This window comes from Pocillopora damicornis, chromosome 3, assembly GCF_964200805.1.
Source record: "Pocillopora damicornis chromosome 3, jaPocDami1.2, whole genome shotgun sequence".
Classification (NCBI taxonomy): Eukaryota; Metazoa; Cnidaria; class Anthozoa; order Scleractinia; family Pocilloporidae; genus Pocillopora; species Pocillopora damicornis.
The window spans coordinates 3,379,923-3,401,045 of NC_142672.1; the positions used below are offsets into that span (position 1 = coordinate 3,379,923).

General features: G+C 38.1%; 1 protein-coding gene, 1 long non-coding RNA gene and 1 pseudogene across 9 annotated transcripts; 2 read left to right on the plus strand and 1 right to left on the minus strand.

Annotated features, from left to right (window-relative positions):
• The first annotated feature begins 5,908 nt into the window (after nucleotides 1-5,908).
• LOC113666195 (beta-1,3-galactosyltransferase 5) lies at nucleotides 5,909-11,638 on the plus strand. Of its 7 annotated transcripts, none has more exons than XM_089200918.1 (4): nucleotides 5,980-6,117; nucleotides 6,314-6,366; nucleotides 8,865-8,982; nucleotides 10,106-11,638. In XM_089200918.1, the coding sequence occupies exon 4, from the start codon at nucleotides 10,167-10,169 to the stop codon at nucleotides 11,172-11,174; it is 1,008 nt and encodes a 335-aa protein (XP_089057044.1). In that variant the 5' UTR covers nucleotides 5,980-6,117; nucleotides 6,314-6,366; nucleotides 8,865-8,982; nucleotides 10,106-10,166; the 3' UTR covers nucleotides 11,175-11,638. The 7 variants fall into 7 exon arrangements, with proteins under 7 accessions (XP_089057041.1, XP_089057042.1, XP_089057043.1 ...); XM_089200919.1 differs by having other exon boundaries at nucleotides 6,001-6,121; XM_089200915.1 differs by lacking the exon at nucleotides 8,865-8,982 and having other exon boundaries at nucleotides 5,909-6,117.
• Nucleotides 11,639-14,210: 2,572 nt separating this feature from the next.
• On the minus strand, nucleotides 14,211-16,099 carry LOC149047857 (uncharacterized). Its single transcript, XR_016185079.1, has 2 exons — nucleotides 15,350-16,099; nucleotides 14,211-15,065 (listed from the first exon to the last, which is right to left on the minus strand). It is a non-coding gene; the product is annotated as an uncharacterized LOC149047857 (long non-coding RNA).
• A 1,992-nt stretch (nucleotides 16,100-18,091) lies between these two features.
• LOC149047858 (uncharacterized) lies at nucleotides 18,092-20,096 on the plus strand (annotated as a pseudogene). The gene has a single exon (XR_016185077.1). The product of XR_016185077.1 is annotated as an uncharacterized LOC149047858 (transcript).
• The last annotated feature ends 1,027 nt before the right edge of the window (nucleotides 20,097-21,123 follow it).

Below are 21,123 nucleotides of genomic sequence, written 5' to 3' on the forward strand. Positions count from 1 at the left end.
ACCACTTCTGCAGAGCTTCGATGTTGACACCTTCGCGACGTTGAAAGGAATGACAAGGACACATCCAAACCAGTTTCCAGAGTCTGTAATCTCCCTAATCATTCTTGGGTAGTGTTTACCTGAGGGTTACTTTTAATCACTTCTATACCCTCCTGGGTAGTGTAAACCTGACGGTTATTTTTAATTTCTTCTATACCCTCCTGGGTAGTGTATACCGGAGGGTTATTTTTAATATCTTCTATACCCTCCTGGGTAGTGAATACCTGAAGGTTGATTTTTAATCTCTCCTATATCCTCTTGGGTAGTGTACAGCTGAGAGTCATTTTTAATACCTTCTAAATCCTCTTGGGTAGTGTATACCTGAGGGTTATTTTTAATATCTTCTATACCTACTAAGATAGTGTATACCTGAGGGTTTCTTTTCATCTCTTCTATACCCTCCTGGGTAGTGTATACTGGAGGGTTATTTTTAATATCTTCTATACCCTCTTGAGTAGTGTATACCCGAGGGTTATTTTTAATCTCTTCTATACCCTCCTGGGTAGTGTATACCTGAGGGTTGATTTTTAATCTCTTCTATACCCTCTTGGGTAGTGTATACCTGAGGGTTATTTTTAATCTCCTCCATAAACTCCTGGGTAGTGTATACCTGAGGGTTGATTTTTAATCTCTTCTTTACCCTCTTGGGTAGTGTATACCGGAGGGTTACTTTTAATCTCTTCTATACCCTCTTGGGTAGTGTATACCCGAGGGTTATTTTTAATCTCTTCTATACCCTCCTGGGTAGTGTATACCTGAGGGTTATTTTTAATCTCTTCCATAAACTCCTGGGTAGTGTATACCTGAGGGTTGATTTTTGAATTGCACTATTGTGGAATATTCCTTGCCCGTTTCTTGATCACAATCGTTCTTAATATAATTTCAAGCCTTAATATAATTTCAAGTCTTCTTTCTTTGCGCGCGAGTTGGTTGGTGTGATGTTGGTGCATAATTTGCCAACTTTAAATTAATAAAAGTAGATATAGATGTAGATGTAAATGAGATGTCACTATCGATCAACTTCAGGGAAATTTCTTTTCATGTCAGCCCAAATGCCCACAGGATGGTCAGTTGCAACAACCATAATTTTCCCCTCTTTTTCATTAATGTTTTCCATACAGCGTTTAAAACCCTCTCTTTCCATACAATACAATACAATACAATAAGAGTTTATTGTGAAAATACACTTAGCTACAATAATGGTGTGCTCTCACAGATGGAACCGAAATCGGGGTCTGTGAAAGCACGCCAGCTAATTTACAGGTATTCCACAAACACAATAAAGTTAAGAGTTAAAAAAAAAAAACTAGATATGGAATATTCTATAATTTAAAATTATAACAACAAAATCTTAATAAGTATATCTCATAAATACTAAATTCAATAAAAAAGCGTCGAAATTATGGCATTATGGCATTAAACCATGGCATTGCTATAATTTTCTTCACTGACCTGAACAACCTTGAAGTCAACAATCTTATCAGTTTTCTGATCAATCATAGTATATGTCCCATATTTTGCATTGTGGCCAGGACTGTCACAGCGCTCACCCCCTGAAAGCCACAGATCTCGCCCCCCCTAGCTCAGAAAAAGTGGAATTTTGTTCTTTAAACCAGAACTCATTGATTACAAGTGTTTTCTCACTGAAATTTTTCAAATTTAAGATATCTGCTAAATATGCTACTTTTGTAAAGGTAGAGCCACTGAGCAAAATAGATGTTGACAGCAACAAATCTCCAGCTGTCATCCCCTCAAGCATTGGCTGGCTTTGCCAGGAGTACTTATGATTATTCATACATTCTAGGGTGACAAACAGTTGGCTTCCTTGTGTGGATTGGTTCCTCTTAATCACAGCTGTACCACACTCAGGACAATACTTAAACAATTTAAATAGCTCTTGTTTAAATACAATGTATTTGGTATCATCCTGTGGCTTTTCGCATTTTATTTCTCCTTGGTGTTCGTTGTCTGAGCCTGACATGTTCGAATCATCTGAATCTTCCTGTTTTGTGGGAAGGTAGATGCCATCTTTTCTTGGAGAGACTTCTAGGGGAGCAGTAGCTTCAGTTGCTTCTTCCTTGTTATCTTCAATTTCAGGAAGAAATACCTCTTCAGTCTGGGTGCTGCTTTCTGAAACATCAACCTCGACTTCAGTGCCAGTACATTTCATCATTAAATGGAGACCACGCAGATTGCCTTGGATTCCAAAATCCACACCCTTGTTTGGCAAATTCACCTGCACTGCTTGTGACTCAACCAATGTGCTTTCAGGCTCTAAATCATCTTGGAATGGATATGATGGGCTGTCTGAGGTTGATGTACTTGCTCCATAATTCACAACATCAAAAGGTGCAGGCTGTTCTAAAGCTGAAGCTGCATGCTCTTCAATTCCTTAACTAGGTTGTGCAGTTACAGAGGCTATATACTATAACAGAAAAAATATTAACTCTGTTATGGTATGGGTTAGTGACCCTTTGAGAGAATGAAAAATGTAGGTATAGGGGATAAACTATGCTACCATATGGTTACAGCAAATGATTCAATGGGATTTTCTTGGAAAATATAACACCTGACCCTGCCCTCCATTGGTTGAAAGTCTGCAGTGGTTTTAACTTAAAATTTCCAGTTGTATTAAGTTTTTATTTGCATAGAAGTAAAGAAGGTTAAAAAAATTCATTATCTAAAGAATAATATCCACAATTTATAAATAGTCTATTTGTACTAATTTTGTTCACCTGCTGGTTAACAAGGGACAGGTAAAATGTTCCTAGAATTAAAGAATAATCACTTCATTCTGAAACAATTTAATTTTGCTTACCTACTGGTCAAAAATTTTCAGGAGAGACAAAGTACAAAGATTACTCAGAAAAAAAAACATGAAACTAGAATATTGTTTTGCTTAAGGAGAAGAAATACTTTTCTGTGAAAATTTAATGTTTCTCTATGGAACCTATTCGGGTGATATCCCTTAAGATATAATTGTTATTGCCCCCAAACAGCATTCACCTTTCAATTTTCTTATCAATCATGCATAAGTGATGAGCAGCTCTAAGAGTTTGCAACAACCCAACCCAGTTGCCAGAGAGTAATTCACGATTCAGTCACCTCTTTTCTGGCTTTCTCTTCTGAACGCTTCTCTGATGATAGTTGAAGTCTTTTTGATGGTATTCGATGCGAAAAAAACGTGGGTATCGCACCTGGTTTTAGCGTAGATCTGGGTTTCAAACCAAGAATTTCTGCTTTCAAGTCTCGTACGTAGCACTCAGGTGTAAAATGTTCTGAGCACAGCCTGGAGTTTTTCGAAACGACCAGATCCGCTCGTGAGATCTTTGCCAGCCACTGTGATCGTAGAGCTTCATCCCTCGGAAAGCAATGGTAGGATATTACCAGTTGTGTACCTCGAGTCGTTGTTACAATCGAACGCCGCGCAGTATACCATTTTTTAGCTCGAAAGTAATCGAAGTAAATATAGCAGCAAGGGTTAGTCAACCGCCAAGAACAGATAGAAGAATAAACTCAAACAACTCAGGCTTCTGTATTTGTATATCCCTTCTTGTGTAAGCAAAGAATTCAACCCATTATAGAGAACCTATAAACCAAAGTTCAACACGAATTTCAACACTTTATTTCTTTTTGGACTTCTTGCGAAATTGTTGACAGCGTGCGTTATCGTACATACCGTTGCAAACTAATGTTATAAAAGGTAAATAACAAAGCCTGGGAAACAGAATTGAAGATGAATATCTTAAATTACCAGTCTGTAAGAAAAATAAAGGTAAAATTTCTGCACAGCCCCATACTTCATTATGCATTCAGTTCTTGAATAGAGAAAACAATAACTAAAACAATACATTGCCATTGGGAAAACAGATTTGTTTTACAATAGTATGGGGCTGTGCGGAAATTTTACCAAAATAAAAGTGGAGACCCTATTTCGAAAACATCGAGGTCAAGCCAAGTAAAAGAGATGCGCCGCAAATGATCTGAAGATGAAACCACGTTTCAGAGGCAGAGTTACGAAAGCCAAAATATTTTTCTCTTACACAATACCTGGATAGAAGACCAATTTTCTAATATGAGAGGCGCTTGAATCATTTTTATGCTTCACCTTGAACAATCTTTATCCCTGGAAAACCACAAATTCTTTCCCGTAAGCAAGCCGCAGTCCTGAATTCAACTTGTCTGTTTCTTGCCTTGTTTACCTTCATCCCCATAACCTACGTCACACGCTACAAAATGAACCGCTGACATTCGTGTTCTAAGCCGACGTACCACGGTCAAATATCGAGCCAATTATCACCAAAAACCCTTCGTTTTCTGGATGAAAACTGTCGTTCGAGGAAAAAAATTACGGAAATTTGTTCCATAATACATAAATGTACGATACACGGTGAAAAAAATTACATCAATTCGGACTTCAGTTCTTCTTTAACACGCGCAAGATTCGAGAAACAATTGACAACTTTGCACTTGGTCCTTACGTTTCATCGTTTTAACCGATGTGTGTTCATTTTGTTGACAAAAATGCAGACTGAAACCAAAACTGTTCCTTCGTCTTAGTATGTTTTCAACGTTCAGGGTTGTACACACACTGATGTGCCTTATATTGTTATTGGCTTAGTACGTGAGGAACCTGCGAAGAGTTGCTTTCGTGACTGGCCATTTGTTTACTTTTGTGGTGGTTTCATCTCTCATCTGTTTGGTGACTACACAAATATTAATATGCGGAAATCAGACCACATAGAGGCTTGAAATTCTCTTAAGAACGATTGTGACCGCTTTGTTAAAAAACTGATAATATACATGGAAAAATTACTCAGTTCTGATTGGCTAAGATAAATGCAGTTTTCAGGTAATTCAGTGCAGAAGAGAGTTAATTCAATGCAAAGAAAGTAACAAATCAGACATTCTGATTGGTCAATAATCAAAGAAACTCACAGATAGCCAATCAAATGCGAGCCTTGGATGTCGCATCAAAATTTGAACATTTGCGAGCGAAACAATAGGCGGCGTTTTAAGTAGGTTTTCTTTCGCCACCACAGCTGAAAAACAGCTCAAACAAGGAAAACACTGTAAAAAGCACTGCTTTTTGGTTGTCGGTTTGGAAAAAGTGGTGTTTAGAGAAGGGAATGGCCAAGGAAATCGAACATTACGAGCGGACCCAGCTTAACACTTTGCTCGAGCGATCCAACGCCGAAATTAAAAACAAACATGGTTAAACCTCGGAAACGACGATTCCATTTCATTGAAAGTGATTCGGACACAGACTGGACAATTCCTTAAACTGTTTAGCCAGACTTTGAACTCTTTTGCGCCTTAAAGATGTGAAGATATCATTGCATATTATTGTTTTGATCGTACGCGGTTGTTTTGACCGAACGCACAGTTTCAATAAATTATTTTTGAACTCGATACGCATGCTTTGCTTAAGCTTAATTATGATTAGCCATCTCGTATTTTTCCATGTTTTTTATTAACACATAATCACATGATTTTTCTCGTGCAATTTGGAATAAACAAGCACTTGTTAATTTTTTCAAAGACCTGTCTTGGTGACGGTTTAGAGTTATTGTTGGCGCAGACAATAACTCTTAACCGTTACCAAGACAATATTCTATCTTATTGTAATTTGATTTTGTTCTATTGTCCATTTTTTAGCTTTTCATACTTCTATTGTACTTTTTAGTTTTTAATTTTCTCACCCCCTCCTGATATATTTCCATTCACGCGCTTATATTTTTAGCCTACGGCCTCGGGCTGCACTTTCAAGACCTTGGTCACAGTTTTTCACCACACGGACCTCCCAGCCGGCAAATAACATATATTCATTTGCGACTACGTGCGCATGTGCACGACATCTGTATCGAATAGGCCCACCTGCAGGTCGAGACTACGATGCCGAAAACGACACGTTCAAAATCGAAGAACGCGAATATCGATAGACGATACAAATTTAATACATATTGATTCGCCGGTTTAGAAACAACTGCTCGCACGCGTCTTATATTGAATAACAGTGATAACAAAAAAACCTTAAAACGGCAGAAATGGCCAGAAAATACAACGGACACACAAGATGTGAGTAAGTTATATTGATTTTCTGTGTAGAATGTTCATATTTAGAAATATTTGTCGTTGTAAATCGACCATATTTCGTTCCGTATACTATTTCCTTATGAATTTTTGTTTAAATTCGCAACAGTTCCTCTCGTAACTTAGTACCGAGTCACACAACGCGTGACGCTTTCATGAATCAATCGTTTGCTTCTTCTAGAGACGTAAGCTTGGGCCGCCTGAGATAGGACAGGAAACTATCAGCGCCCCACGGTAAGTCGATTTTTAATAATAATTTCTACTAAAAATTGTGGCTGATCTTACCGCCACTGAGTCAAAGAGCTTGTTGTATCGACAGCTTCACAACTTACCGTCAGCTTTGAAGAGCGTCCATCATCATCTGCATGAAATTGTCTCACTTCGCTATCCTGGAAGTATTTTAGTGGATTTTTTTTAATCATGAACGGGCCTCCTATTATGAGCACAGTTTAAAAGTTAGGAAGTTTCGCTTTTCTTATTACATTACGGCAGTTAGCGAGGGAAGAAATCGCATTTCATGTGATGAAATGAGTAATTTACACTTGAATAAGAGCGATATTTTTTTTAATACGCAGTGACTAACTGCCCGGTAGCCGGAAATGGTCTCAAACAGACTAAATGTTCGGCATTTTTGGAGTCGCTTGACATTTCTTAACAAACGTCAGATACTCTTAAGAAGTTTGAAAGAACCTTTCGGTGGAAGTTCAGGGCGTGAAATTAATTTTTTTTTCTGATAGCCTCTTGGTTCCTAAATTCACCAAAGTGGTAGCCAATTAAAAAAAAGTCGGTCGCCATTTTGAAAGACAAACAAAACCTTTTTTTACGCTGTCATCGTTCTAGAAATTAAGTTAGGGAAAAGATCTTTAACGTGCTACAAAGGGGACACTAGGATGGATGATATGCAATGTTTAAGCTCACCTAAATCCAAGATGGCGTCTAGTTATCGATCGAGATGCATCTGCTGCGTTTTGGAAACAAACTTAACGAGGAAGTTTGCCGCGGATTTGTCTTTGCAAATCTTTTTAATTCACTATATCTTTAGGTAAGGTTATGATGAAACATTCTAGTCGCCAATTTGGCGACTAATTTTCAGGATTTGGTCGCCAAAGTGAAAAATGTAGTCGCATTAGCGCCTGTATTAGGCGCAATTTCAAGCCCTGCTGAGTTGCATAAAAATTCTTGACTGCCGGGCATTTAGTCTATTTGAGACCGTGCTCGTCGTTGTTATTGCTGGGAGAACACTTTGGGCTGGTTTCCTACACAAAGTTTAGCCGTTGTTCAATTAAAACCGCGTTCTAGGCAAACGAGCCTTTTTTATGAACCTTAAACCGACTTTGAAAGTCAATGAGTACATTCGCTTTGTTCCATCAACTATTGACGACAGTGTATGCAAATTTCAGTATTCGCTTTAATGGCGTTCTGACGGAGAAGGCCTTTTTCCTTTAATGCGAACAACGAGCGCTTGCTTTTTGTCTGGCTTGTTTAATATTTTTTTCTTCCCTATGCATGGTTATAAGTAGCAGCAGACTCCATCACACCCGCCTCGTATCCAACCGAGAAAATCGTGTGTACCTGCTGATTATAAACAAATCTGGTTCCCAGTTCTACCTCAATGGTAGCCTTTTCCGATGCCTCTATTGTTTATTACAGCAGTAAAAGATATATGTGCCATCAACACTTTTGAAAAATTGCTTAACATTTTATTTAGCGAAGTATACTGTTGATATTTCGGCTTTACAACACTATTGTTTTCCGCAACTATAACTGATATGAAGTATTAAATTTGTTTCCCCGCTGACCACTCGTACTTCGGTCTTTTCTTCATCCCCCACTCGTCGCCCGTGATATAGTAATTCCCCTAGCTTTCTCGGGGCGGCCATGTTGTAAAGGCGGCAGAACAGAATTTAAAATTTTAAGAGACAGCATCGACTTATTCATTTCGGAATTAATGTAATGTAAATCTAATTCTCGACAAACATGCCATCTCTATTCTCGCGCCCCGCTGTCCCAACTACATGTATTTTGGCAGGTTGGAAAATATGGAATGCCAGAATTCGGAACCGGAACCTGAATACCCGGAATACCCGGAATTCCCCGAATGACCGTAAAATGATGACTTTAAAAATATTTATTTATTTATTTATTGTTTCGTAATATTTCAAAAAAGCATTAGTTTCCGGGTCACGCAGATCTGTAAATTACAAAAATAATTTCATATGAGCGCAGCAGTCCGATTGTAGTAGCTACGAGTGCCTACGGCCTTCCTATAAAGAGGACACGGCAGGCACAAAAACCCACTTGAACGCAACAACACGTCCTTAATATTACCTTTAAAAAAACCTGGGGGATCTTTTTGTAACTAAACGAACATTGCCATTTTACCATATTTTGCTCACTCAAAGTTCTCTTAATACTAATGTAATATATACTACTAAATTACATGAAAAAAGGCTAATTATGAGCATATATGCATCATCAATGCTGCACCATGCTAAAAAATCCTCTGAGGCCGATACTATTAATTGGTGGACATACCTGCCAGATAGGTATTTGATATTTAACGCAATAGTTAGCATATAACAAAGGGGTTGTATATGAATTCACTCTAATAGGGTGCCTTCCGGAAAAATCGTCCTATGCGCACTACTTTTGAAGAAACCATAGAAAAAGAAACAACAATATATCATTGTAAAGCTTATAAAGTATAGATATCACAGTCTTTCTTTTGTTAGGCGTGCGAACTTCCATGTTGCCGCGAACCTCCAGACAAACTGGACAAAATCATTCAGCAGATAATGGGAGAACAAAGCGTGTGAGGCTTAATTGTATGGGGCCATCACATTGGCAAAAGTGAGCGAGCATTGTTTCATTTTTTGCCCACTGTGCCTTCCTTCAAGGAAGGCCGTAGGCACTGTCATGCTGTCGTGTTAATTGGATTCCGTAAACCCTCCCCAAGCCCCTCGCGGTTTTCAAAATGGTGGACTATCGTGAGACACTCCTAACGTCTCTCGTGACTCCTCCTGGTTCATCTTCGACACTGACCATCGTTTGATGAATCTCATCGAGTTTAGTTTCATCCTTGTTCTTGGTCTCACCTCTGCATTTCGACAATGTTATCGATTTGAAAGCTACGTCGTCAAACGTTCTCTCATTTGCGGTTTACTCGAACACATCAAACATATCCTTTGAAGAAGAATGCAACTTGGTAAGGGTAGGGCCTGCATGCAGCCCAGTCACTAATCTCTCCAGGGGTGGGTTGCAAATGGCTCGGTGTGGAAAGCTCGGGTGGTGGGAAGGGTAGGTTTTTGACTTATTACTCTTGGGGGATTTGCTTTTTGCAGAGAAGTGGACATCTTGGTTGAGTTATTATGAGGCTGGATTTTTTTGGCCTCTGTCCATTGATTTAGAGTTAGACCCATGCTTTGTGGCATCCCTTCTAGTGAACTAGATCATTTCGGTTGGGGAAGTATTCAAGTTTGAGAGGTTTGTGTGCGGATATTGACTTTAAGTTTGTTGTATTTTTGCGTATGTTTTTGTGAATTCACTTAGATATATAAAGCTGTATTTTAAAACAACTACTACCCGTGATGATTTCGTGGATCGGTGAAAGCTTGGAAAATTATTCTTTATACAAGAGCTCAGGGCCTCATTTGAAACCGTTACATAATCACTTATTTCGCTGTCGTCTTGTACAGTCACTTAAAGACATCACTTGGTCAGTTCAAACTCGTTTTAAGTAAGGGGTGGGGGGGGGGGGGGAATCAAGGGTGTTCCTGTATTTTTTGTGTCCAAAATTGATCTGTTATCGGGTTCATCTTTTCAAACATTCAACCCTACACCCTATATAAAGGATATTAGCGTGGTGGAGTGAAATTTCACTTAGGTAAAGGTTTTCTTGTTTTTTTTGCTGCTGTCCTTGTTTTTGCTTTTGCAGCCTAGTAACTCACATTGATGACATTCCAATTATTTTTAGGTAAGGGGGTCCCGGATTTTTTAGAGGTGTGGCTTCGTGTAACCAGTGAAAGACTCCAGATATGTTTCGTAAACTGAGATACTGTTTTGTCTGTTTCATATCGAAAATTCATAGAGGAAAGTTTAGAACCATTATTGTGGCATTGGCTGCCTTGGTAACAACCATCGTTTGTGGTACTCTAATAAGATTCCCTTCCGATGCTCCAATTCCCCGTCAGTCTGGACCAAGCCACGATTGTAAAATTTGGAAACAATCTCCACGGCATAAAACGACTTTGATAACAACGAAATCATGTTCAAGGAACTATTTTCTTCTCATCTTAGTGTCATCTGCACCTACAAACCAAGGTAGAAGAAATCTAATTCGTCAAACATGGGGCACTGATAATAACGTGTCTCCAGAGTGGAAGACATACTTTCTTATTGCGAAAACAGAGGATCAAACACATTCACGTTTTGTCGATAAGGAAGACGAAGTTTATGGAGACTTGATTCGCGCGGACTATTACGAGAATTACTGGAGACAGAGTTTTAAGATTATGATGGCCTTTGAGTGGGCATCGCGATATTGTAATTTTTCTTACATTTTGAAAGCAGACGACGATATCCTGGTTAATACCGATGATTTAATTCTCTTTTTGCAAAAGGAATCAACTCCAGAAAAGAGACTTTTCCTGGGACGAATTCATCATAATCCTCGTGTACGTCGAGACGGTAAATGGAAAGTCAGCTACGAAGAGTACAACCACACTCACTATCCAGATTTCTGTAGTGGGGCTGGCTTTGTTATGACCTATGACGTTATCGAGTGCATTGTTCCCCTGTTTGATGTAATTAAGCCGTATAGGATGGACGATGTTTATGTAGGAATGCTTGCTCATGCCATTGGTGTGATAGCAGTGGGTCATAGAGGGTTCTTTATGCCGATTGATGATTATGACGACTGTAATTTTGTCCCAAACGTTCTTCTGCAGCACCGCGCGACTGGAAAGTGTTTAATCAAACTTCATCATATTCATAAGAACGTCAAAGATTTCCTTTTTAATAGAAAACTGGGATCTTATTTTTAATTTTTTATTTCATACTTGACTTTGTTTATCTCCATAACTGAAGAACATTGGCGGGGTCAAGTAAAATTTGAAAAATGTAAAAAAACTAAGACAAGAATCAAAGGCTCCCCAGAGATACCTCATGGTATGTCTTAATTCGTCAATTAAGAGGCGAGAACTCCAACCTTTTGTTATCTACTTCCAATATTGCGTGACCTACCCTTACACGATTATTAACTTTATAAGCAATAACTGGAGCACTAAAACTAAACCATATGTGTAATAACGAAATTCAAAAGATGAGGTTACAGAACAACCGTTATTCAAAAGTCAGATGAACAGACTTTCGCGAAGTACCAGCTAAAGCTACACATGAAAAAATTATAGTATTTTAGAGTATCATATGACGGTGCCACAATGGCTTTGACTGAGTTGCTCTCAAAATTAAAAACGGCAAAGGCTCGCGTGGGCATCGCAAAGATTCTATTCGATTTCTCACCTTTTTCAATCATTACACCCTTTACACCCTAAAACCAGTATGCATATTCTCCATACTGCTCTCTATACGTTTCCTAGGTGCTGACGAGGAGAATTTGTTTACCAATCTAAATCTTCTTTCTTTAGTGATCGTTTCCTCTATTCTCATAACCTTAACGTGTGATTCAGGGGTGGTACTGTAGGGAGAAATTTGATACTAGTCACTCTTGGGGTCACTCTTTTATTCTCATAACCTTAACATGTGATTCAGGGGTGGTACTGTAGGGAGAAATTTGATACTAGTCACTCTTGGGGTCACTCTTTTATTCTCATAACCTTAACATGTGATTTAGGGGTGGTACTGTAGGGAGAAATTTGATACTAGTCACTCTTGAGGTCATTCTTTTATTCTCATAACCTTAACATGTGATTCAGGGGTGGTACTGTAGGGAGAAATTTGATACTAGTCACTCTTGGCGTCACTCTTTTATTCTCATAACCTTAACATGTGATTCAGGGGTGGTACTGTAGGGAGAAATTTGATACTAGTCACTCTTGGGGTCACTCTTTTATTCTCATAACCTTAACATGTGATTTAGGGGTGGTACTGTAGGGAGAAATTTGATACTAGTCACTCTTGAGGTCATTCTTTTATTCTCATAACCTTAACATGTGATTCAGGGGTGGTACTGTAGGGAGAAATTTGATGCCAGTCACTCTTATTGTTTAAAGGGTTAACCATGTAAAGGGGCTTTCATTTTTCGTGCCGTTTATAAGAACATGCAGTTTTGAGGTAAATTCTAAAACTGATTGGACGTGTGAAATATCTTTTTACTAGGAATAGAGAACGCAATAAAATACAATTCTAGCTTTGTTCAACAAATTTGCCATGCAAGACCGAGTCGCACCGCCTTTAGCGGAATTCATTGCTATGTGAACTTTTCGATGGGACCTTCATCCTTTGTGAGCGACGCCTTTTTAGTAAAAAAGTGCACAGAATGCAAATCATCAAGACGTGCGATAGGGCTGGCTTTTCATAGACTTTGTAAAAATAATAAGCATGAAATACTACCGCAAGCTGATTGTAAAAAAAAATTTAGTAGTTAGAAGAATCTAGGATGATGCCAAAACGGTTTTCATTAAAGGAAACGTCCATGTTAATCAACTCTTCTGGAGTTGAACATATTTCTTACGAAAAGAGAACAAGAAATAACAAGAGCAAAATTAGTTCATCTGTTCAGGGACTGAACTTATCAAGAGTACCGTGACTGAACTGATGATTTCATTTATTAATATTTCCAGAAGTTTTTCGTAATCAAGAGTATCAACTTGGTTCAGTGGTATGAAAATAGATTTTTGATCGCGCAAACAAAACGCCATATTAAGTAAAGAACACAGGCCTTCACTGAAATAATGAGCAGGATAGCCTCCTAAAGGCAGTTTTAGTTGGTTGTATGGAAAGGCGCCATATTGGCTCATATTGCATTGTAACTTTGATACTTCTAAATTAAGTATTTATCTACCAAGTTTCTATGAACAATGTTTCGATGCTTGGTCAGAAGTAAATGCAAGAACGCCCAGCTTGCTACACGAAATTGCAAATGAAGTTAGTTGGAATAACAAGCTTCTCTGCATTAATAAGAAATCTGTGTATCGTAGAGATATTGCAGATTTAGGGTTTTTAAAAATTTTCGATTTATTTTCAACTAAAGAAAATCTCAATCCTGAGCAAGGTTCCTTCATTATGGGTCTTATTAACTCTATGCCTGCCAATTGGCGCTTGACAATTAAAAGGGAAACTACTGCACCGGTGATTGATCCACCTCCGGATTCACCTGCTATTCTAATTAGTAACAATTTGGTTCCAATTCTTGATGCTTCCTCAAAGCAAATCTGCCGGCTTTTCCTGGAGAAAAAACAAACAACGCCCACTGCAAAAGTAAAGTTGGCTGCAAAGTATTCAAACATTGATATTGATTGGAAAAGTGCTTATTCGCTATCTTTTCGCACAGCATTAGAATCTAAACTTAGAGAATTTCAGTTTAAAATTTTAAACCGTATTGTCTTTACAAACGAAAAACTGTTTCGTTTTGGCATGGCTAATTCGCCGTCCTGTGCTTTCTGCCAAACAGAGGTTGAATCCGTAGAGCATTTACTCTTTTCCTGTAGAGTATCATCTAGTTTTTGGAAACATGTCTTGTCCTGATGAAATTAAGAGATCCTCGCAGCTAAGAACACTACTGAAACGAGAAGCTGAAAATAGGACCTGAAAAAAATTCAGGCCCGTACGGGATTTGAACCCATGACCTCTGCGATACCGGTGCAGCGCTCTCACAGAGGTCATGGGTTCAAATTCCGTACTGGCCTGAATTTTTTTTCAGGCCTTATTTTCAACTACTCGTTTCAGTAGTGTTCTTAGCTGCGAGGATCTCTTAAGGCGGGGGTAAACCTGAAAAAATGCCCATTTTTCACTCATTTTTCACAGCTAGGACTTACTTCAAAACTTAGGCAAACTATATATCCCTGGAAAGCTTATGACTTGAAGATCATGAAAAAAAATATTTCAGACTCAACATGTCTATTGTAATAGGATGCCACTCGTTTAATTGAGCCACCTGCAGGGTTCTACCAGGGGTTACTTAAGAAAAGATAACTCCTTCTGGAATCAATAAAAAATAATGTTTTTAGTATCAATTCAAAGAAGATATGTTGCTTATTGCTATAAGCAGAGGGATTTCTAATATGTTGAAAACATTTTAAATGATGATCAATTAAATTTGACATGGAAAATCAGAGGGGTGTTTCACTTCATAACTTTAAGTACATACATCATATGGAAAATTGCTCTGCTTATAACACAAAACTTATCAAAAGGAACAAATGCTGAAAATTTCAGATCAATTGGATAAATTGTTGTCAAGATCTCTTTTCTTGAAGACAAAATTTTGCGTAATGAGAAAATAGCCTTTAAACTTACAGATAGCAATCAAACTTAATTTTTTACAATATGTAACCACTATAGTGGCCCCAGTGTCCATATTTTGTCCACAGGAGTATCTAAAAGTAATTTAAAAGCCTCCTGGTTCATAAGTAACTCCTTCAGCTTCTTGAAGGGCTTCCTCTTGATGAGTCCTCAGAAGTCGCTTCCCTTGACGCCATCTCTTTTCCTTCTGCATAAGCTGCAAATTGGACTTAGCCAATCTTTTACTGTCTTTTGCATGTGTTGCCACTCTTGTACAAACACCACCAGGGATACAAAGCCTCTCCATGATTTTTAGCCTACTAAAAGACTCGGCGGTTAATGTCATATGATTTCCCTAACTGGGTCACACCACTGGATGGTGGAAGTGGACTGGATTCCTCACAGGAACTACACTGAAGGGAAAACTGTAACCCCCACTCTTGCACTTTTATCTTCCTCAAGAGTTAAGGTGCCTAAAGACAAATCAAGTGAAAATTGTTAGATAAATCGGGCAATTTTGTTATAAGCAAAGTAAAGACCTCAAGTCAGAAATACACATTCTGTGATTTTTCCCCATAATTTTTTGTTTACAGTGTATATGCACAATACCTAAAAATCTTTCTCTTACCCAATCCAAGATTTAATAGATAGATCAGTGTATTTAGCAGGGAAAAACTGGAACTATGGGTCGATATGATATGGGAAATAAGTCATAATCGAGAACAGAGAAAGACAGAGATTTAAAAAAATTTCTCACCTTTCTCACACACGTGTGCCTTTGAGACGGCCGTGGATAAATTTTTCTCATTTATTAATCTAAATCCCTCGCTTTCCTCGGTATTAAAGGTATACTCTTCATCAGAGCTGTCTAAAAGAAGCGGCATATTTCATTTTCTTTCTGGAGGAACCAACTGTTTCTTTAGAGTCCGAGTCAGAGAGCTGATTTTCATCCAGCGAAGTGCTCGGAGTTGAGGCGGCGATTTCGTCAACATCGGGAGCTGTTTCTTCAGACTCTTGTTTTGTTTTCGCCTTCCAGAAAAACTTCTCTTTCTTTTCTTCCTGTAGACAGATCTACTTTTCTCTCCGACCATTTTCGATATAACTTTTCCTTTGATTATAACTTTTCCTTTGATTGCTCCGAGTACACTGAGTGTCACATTCGACCAAAACTGCCTCTAAATCTATCCCATAATGGGTTTGACCCTAGAAAACCCTTCAGATAAGACTAAATAAAGTATCTCTCGTTAAATCCTGCCCGTTTGGGAGCTTGGTTGCCAGAATAACACATCATAAACAACTGAAAAATCAAAAAAATGCTCTTCTCGTTGCCATGGTAACCACACCATTAGCCAGAGCGGGAATTTTGAAATCGCTCAAAAAGGCAAAAATAGTGAAAATAAGTAGAAAATTATTTTTCCATAGCGAAGTTGAATACCCAAAGCTGCAAATTCCGAGGAAAACAAAAAACTCAGTTTTTGAGCAAATTTCAGGTTTACCCCCGCCTTAATTTCATGTCTTGTCCTGGTTGCGCGATCATAACATCTCTGTTGATAATCTTGAAGAGGAAGATGTCATTTTTGGTAAGTTCGATATTGCGGAAGATTTGCTCTTGTTTAACCATATTTTGCTTCTGGGTAAGTTTTATATTCACTCTCGGAAATACCAGAGTGGTATACCTTCTCTTCAAGGTTTTATAGCCAGTACAAAGCGAGTTTACAATATCGAACTCCATATTGCCGGGAAAAGAGACAAATTAAAAAATCATTTTAGAAAGTGGGAAAAGTTAATGAACGTTTTTACGAATAAGTGGTGTCATGATTAATTTCCATCATTAGTTTTAAAGTGATGACATTGTAATTTACATACTAGGTAACTGTATTGCTGTAGTAGTTTTGTGTGTATGTTTAGCTTGGTATTCATCTATTTGTTCTATATAAGTGTGTGTGTGTGTGTGTCTTTTTCTCTTTTTTTTTTCTTAATTTCTATTTTGTATGTAAACGTAAGAAATGCTTTAATAAAAAAATAAATAAATAAATAAAAAGGATAACTCCAAAACGGCATTTCACACCAAGTATTTTTTCTTGAAAACGTTTCATTCAAGGAAATGTCTCAGAAACTCCCTAGTCGCGTAGATCTCCCTTTAACGAAACAACGAGATATATTTGATTTAACATGTTAGTCAGTGTGACTCTGAGTAAAATTCATCAGCTTTGGGCATAACTCCTGTTTCACCATTACCGAAAGGGTGCCATATCTTCATTATTATACAATCCTTAGCTTTATGTTCAAACTTATTTTACAGACAGAATTCATTTCGTTTAATTTCCCATAGAGGAAAACGATGCAAACACATGTACAGTGAATAATTTTTGATGGGATCGAAAGTTCTCGAGACTCTCAATATCATTCAAACCTAATCTACTGCTGCTCTTTCCAGCAAGATGTTGCATTAATTTCCTGCCAAAGAAATTGTTTTAATCTGAATTCGAGGCATTTGATGCTCCAACTGTACATAGGGATGAAAATATATCTAGTCAGCTCTTTTCCGAAAAAGAAACTATCGATTGGGTTTGAAAAGCGCCAAAGTTGTTTTGCAACACAAAAGCATAAGTATTACTCTAACGTCGCCATATTGACCCACTCACTTAGTTTTTCAACTGCTCGTCACTATTCCTGCCTACATAAAACTTGATTATGTTGTGCACAGACAACTATTCCCCTGATTTCTTTGAAGAGATTCATAGTTATACGAGGTCTCATCAAGGATGATTTTTAAGACCATACAAATGATTTTTATCTCCTTATTTTAAATGAGTCCCCAAAATTAACATTTCCATAACCGTATTGCAGAGGAGGTTCGATTCAGCCAGCTCCTTTATTTCAGTGGCCCACTTTTACCTTATCGTTCGAAGAAAAACGACAACGAGCTATGTACAAAATACCAAAGATCTATATACAGGCACAGATTTGGAGAAAGCCAATCACGACTCTGGCATGATATGGATGCTTCCAAAGGTCTTTTAACAGTTTCTCCCTTTCAGACTTTTCTCTCCGCTTGCTAGAACGTCCTCAAGACGAGTTCCTCTCTTTCGTTTTTTTTCCAAGTCAAGCAACACGTCTGTGGTGTGTACCTCATCCGGAATACACTCGTAACAGAGCTTTAAATATTTCAACGTACATAAGAAAAGCCGTTGAAAACCTCGAAATGGACAACTCACTAAAATGGGCTCTTTTCATCGAAGTAAGCGGTCAGATAGCAAGCGATACGTTGTGGAAGTAAGGTGAGGTATTTTATTGAGAATTTGACGTATTTTTTAATTCGTTAAAGCGGCCGTAAATATTCCCATACAACCTTTTCGCAGTTCCCGGCGCCATATTGGATTAGTAATCGCGAACACACGATAAACGAGGCTGGGGTTGACCGGCGGTTCTTTCAAACAGCTGATCTGCTGACATTTCACGTTCTAATACACTTTTTAATGCGATTTCTCCCTTCAAAATGGTTCTTTAATACAACTGCATGGAAATTTCGTCATTAGATGACATCCAGAAACTCAAAACAAAAGATCTCAGGGAGATTTTAAAATCTAATTCAAAATCGACGGGCGGAATTAGAGCCAACTTAGTGTCGAAAGTCTATGCTCTGCTGATGTGACACGTCCTTCCATCAAGTAGTAGAGAAAACCGAGAACTTCTTACAGAATTCCAGGACCTAGAACAAAACCAGAGCGACTTCAAATACGAAGCAACTATGGTAAGGATTTCAGCCCTTGGATGGTCGAGCGATCTCCGTAATTTACCCGAGATTAATTTCATTCAGCTTTACGATTACACCGTTGTTTCCACACGAAAATACCGCCACATCATGTTGAGAGGAACGCATAACGAAAAGCTGAAATCCTCTCAGTTCTTCTTCGAAGGAAATGTGAAAAAACTGGAGGGTAAATGTTTTGAAAACAAAACTTATGTAAGGGCAAATGTTCTTCACTCGATGAAGAAAACGCCTCACAGAGTTGTTTTGGAGTTTTCACCCACCTGTGATGTATTAAGCGCAGCGTGTACGTACCCGACTGGCCTCGATCTTCGAGGAAAAGGAAAAGGCAACCACATCGGAGGAGTGCTGTTTGCATTGAGACTGGCCTCGATTTTCGAGGAAAAGGAAAAGGCAACCACATCGGAGGAGTGCTGTTTGCATTGAGGATTTTATGAGAAGAACGTTCTAAAATAACCCAAAGCCATTAACCAGCACGTCGCGGCTCTCAGTGTGAGTGGTACCCCGCAACCGATGTGTGGCAGCGAAGCCAATCGACAAAGTATTGATCAGAAAGATTCGATTCGGTAAGAAGAACATGAGAACCTAGCCAAAAATAATAAAGTTTGATCCTAGGGCTCCGGACACGAGAACCCGTGACGAGACCATCTTGGAACCTCCAAAACTGTTTGCCCTCAAGTTCCTTCTTTCTCTTCCACGACATCAAATCTAAATCGGATATTAGACAGATCGATCCACAGGAAGTACCACAGAAGCTGTTTAATATGGCTTAGAAAGCGAGGCAAAGGCTGTAGCCCTCTAGGTAGAGCAGATTTGTTATTGCTGCTGTTGTTGTGGTACTTGTTGTTGTACCATATTTTTCAGTTAAAGTTGTTCTCATTTTGTTTACCAAGATGTATTTTAGTTTGCCATTTGTACATTGTATCTTATGGGAAACTACACAATAGAGCCTGTACAGCCACTTGATTATAACCCTTTTTTCTATCAACCCATGAGGGAAACTGTAACAGATACCCCTTCTGGCCCAGGACAACTCATGCTCGTGATACATTGAAAACCATTTCAGTTTGCAACTCATGGTAATTTATTAGGTGGCAAGACAGCATTGAAAGAATCAACAATTTCAAAACTCCCAAAAATGACTGATTCATACAACTTCTCCCTATAATATCCGAACACTATCCAGCAAACAGATACTGATAATACTAAAACTTATCAGGCAGAAGTTATCTTGATCTTACATCAAATTCTCATAACTTATTTACAAGTAATGTGTAGCAGCTACAAGGGAAAATTAACAATCAGATCTTGGGTTTTTAAGGGTTAAAGGGAGACAACAGAAATGCTTCCTCTCAGCTACTGATCTCGACAATGTTAGTCCTTTACACACATTTCAGTTTCTGTCAGTGATAAACATTCAGTGAATTGAAATTCCCATTCTTAGTGCTCAGTGGCCTTCTGACACAAAGGTTTACTATACTAGTTCTTGTTGCATTGTGTTAACCAATGTTATGATGATATAAATTTGAGATATAAAGAAGATACTTACAAGATTGAGAAATATATCCAAATCAAGATATTTATTTTACACTGTTACAGTTACCATAAGATTTGTTTGAAAGAGAATCTTTAGACCATCGAACTGTATGAGAAATTATTTTTGTGAGACTTCTATAAAACTTTTTATTATGAGGACGATTTTGTGAACAATGAAAGTTAGTGTCATAGTTCATCTTTGTGTTGAGAACTCTTTTAATTGGTGAAACTCACTTTTTCTATTTGTCAATTTGAACATCAAATTGATTGATACATAAGGCACACAAAATATTTTTTGAGAGTTTCATGTGGCATCCATGGTGGATTACTATGCTATCATAAAAAAACAAAAACAACAACTACTGAAAACTTCTTTTGTCACAATTGCTACCAAATTTGTGTCAAATTTCTGGGTCTGCCATAATAAGTTAAAACTCTGAAGATACAGTGTCTTGGTTATTTTATTAAAAGCAATTACTTTCCAAAAGTTTCTCTGCTAGGCAAGCCATGTTGTAAACAGGTGAGCAGTACTGAACTTATTGACTTAGCGCCGGAATAAAAACACTCTGTTGAACTTAAAACAATTCAGGTACCTAATATAAAATTTGTACTAATTTTGCAACAATAGTTACCCTCATCCATAATATTCACAGAGAATAAGATAAGTATAGAACGATAAATACTTAGCAAAAATACATGCCTCCGTGCATAAACTTGAAGAAGTGAAAGCTCGTAAGCAAACCATTGGGGCCATAAAATGTATTTGAACAACCAAAAGCGGCACACTGCTTTCCTTTCTATTTGGGAGAAGTATTAGCTTTATCGAGATTTCGATAAGACCATCCATTTTCCTTAAAAATCGAACAATTTTACTGCGTACGTACGAATTTCACCAAAAGTGCTCTGAGAGATTCAACACGAGTCGACCTCAGCCTCGTTCTCACGTGTGCGCGGTTACATGTCCAATACGGCGCTGGGAACTGTAAAAATCTATTCCGACATAACTCTAATTGCGTAAGATGATCATCTCAGAGCTGGAGCTTGGGCCACCTGTGGCGCATGGAGACAAGTTCATCGGTAGATTTTACTACATATTACGTGGTTTTTCAAACAAAGACTTACGCCTTCCTTGTATAAGCATTACCCAAATCCATTTCTGATAAAAGAGCGGCGAAAAAGCGAAAATCTCACTAAAATCGTTTTTTTGGACTTCGGAACAACCG

Coding starts and splice junctions, on each gene's coding strand:
- LOC113666195 (XM_089200915.1), top strand. CDS start 10,167: ATGTTTCGTAAACTGAGATACTGTTTTGTCTGTTTCATATCGAAAATT.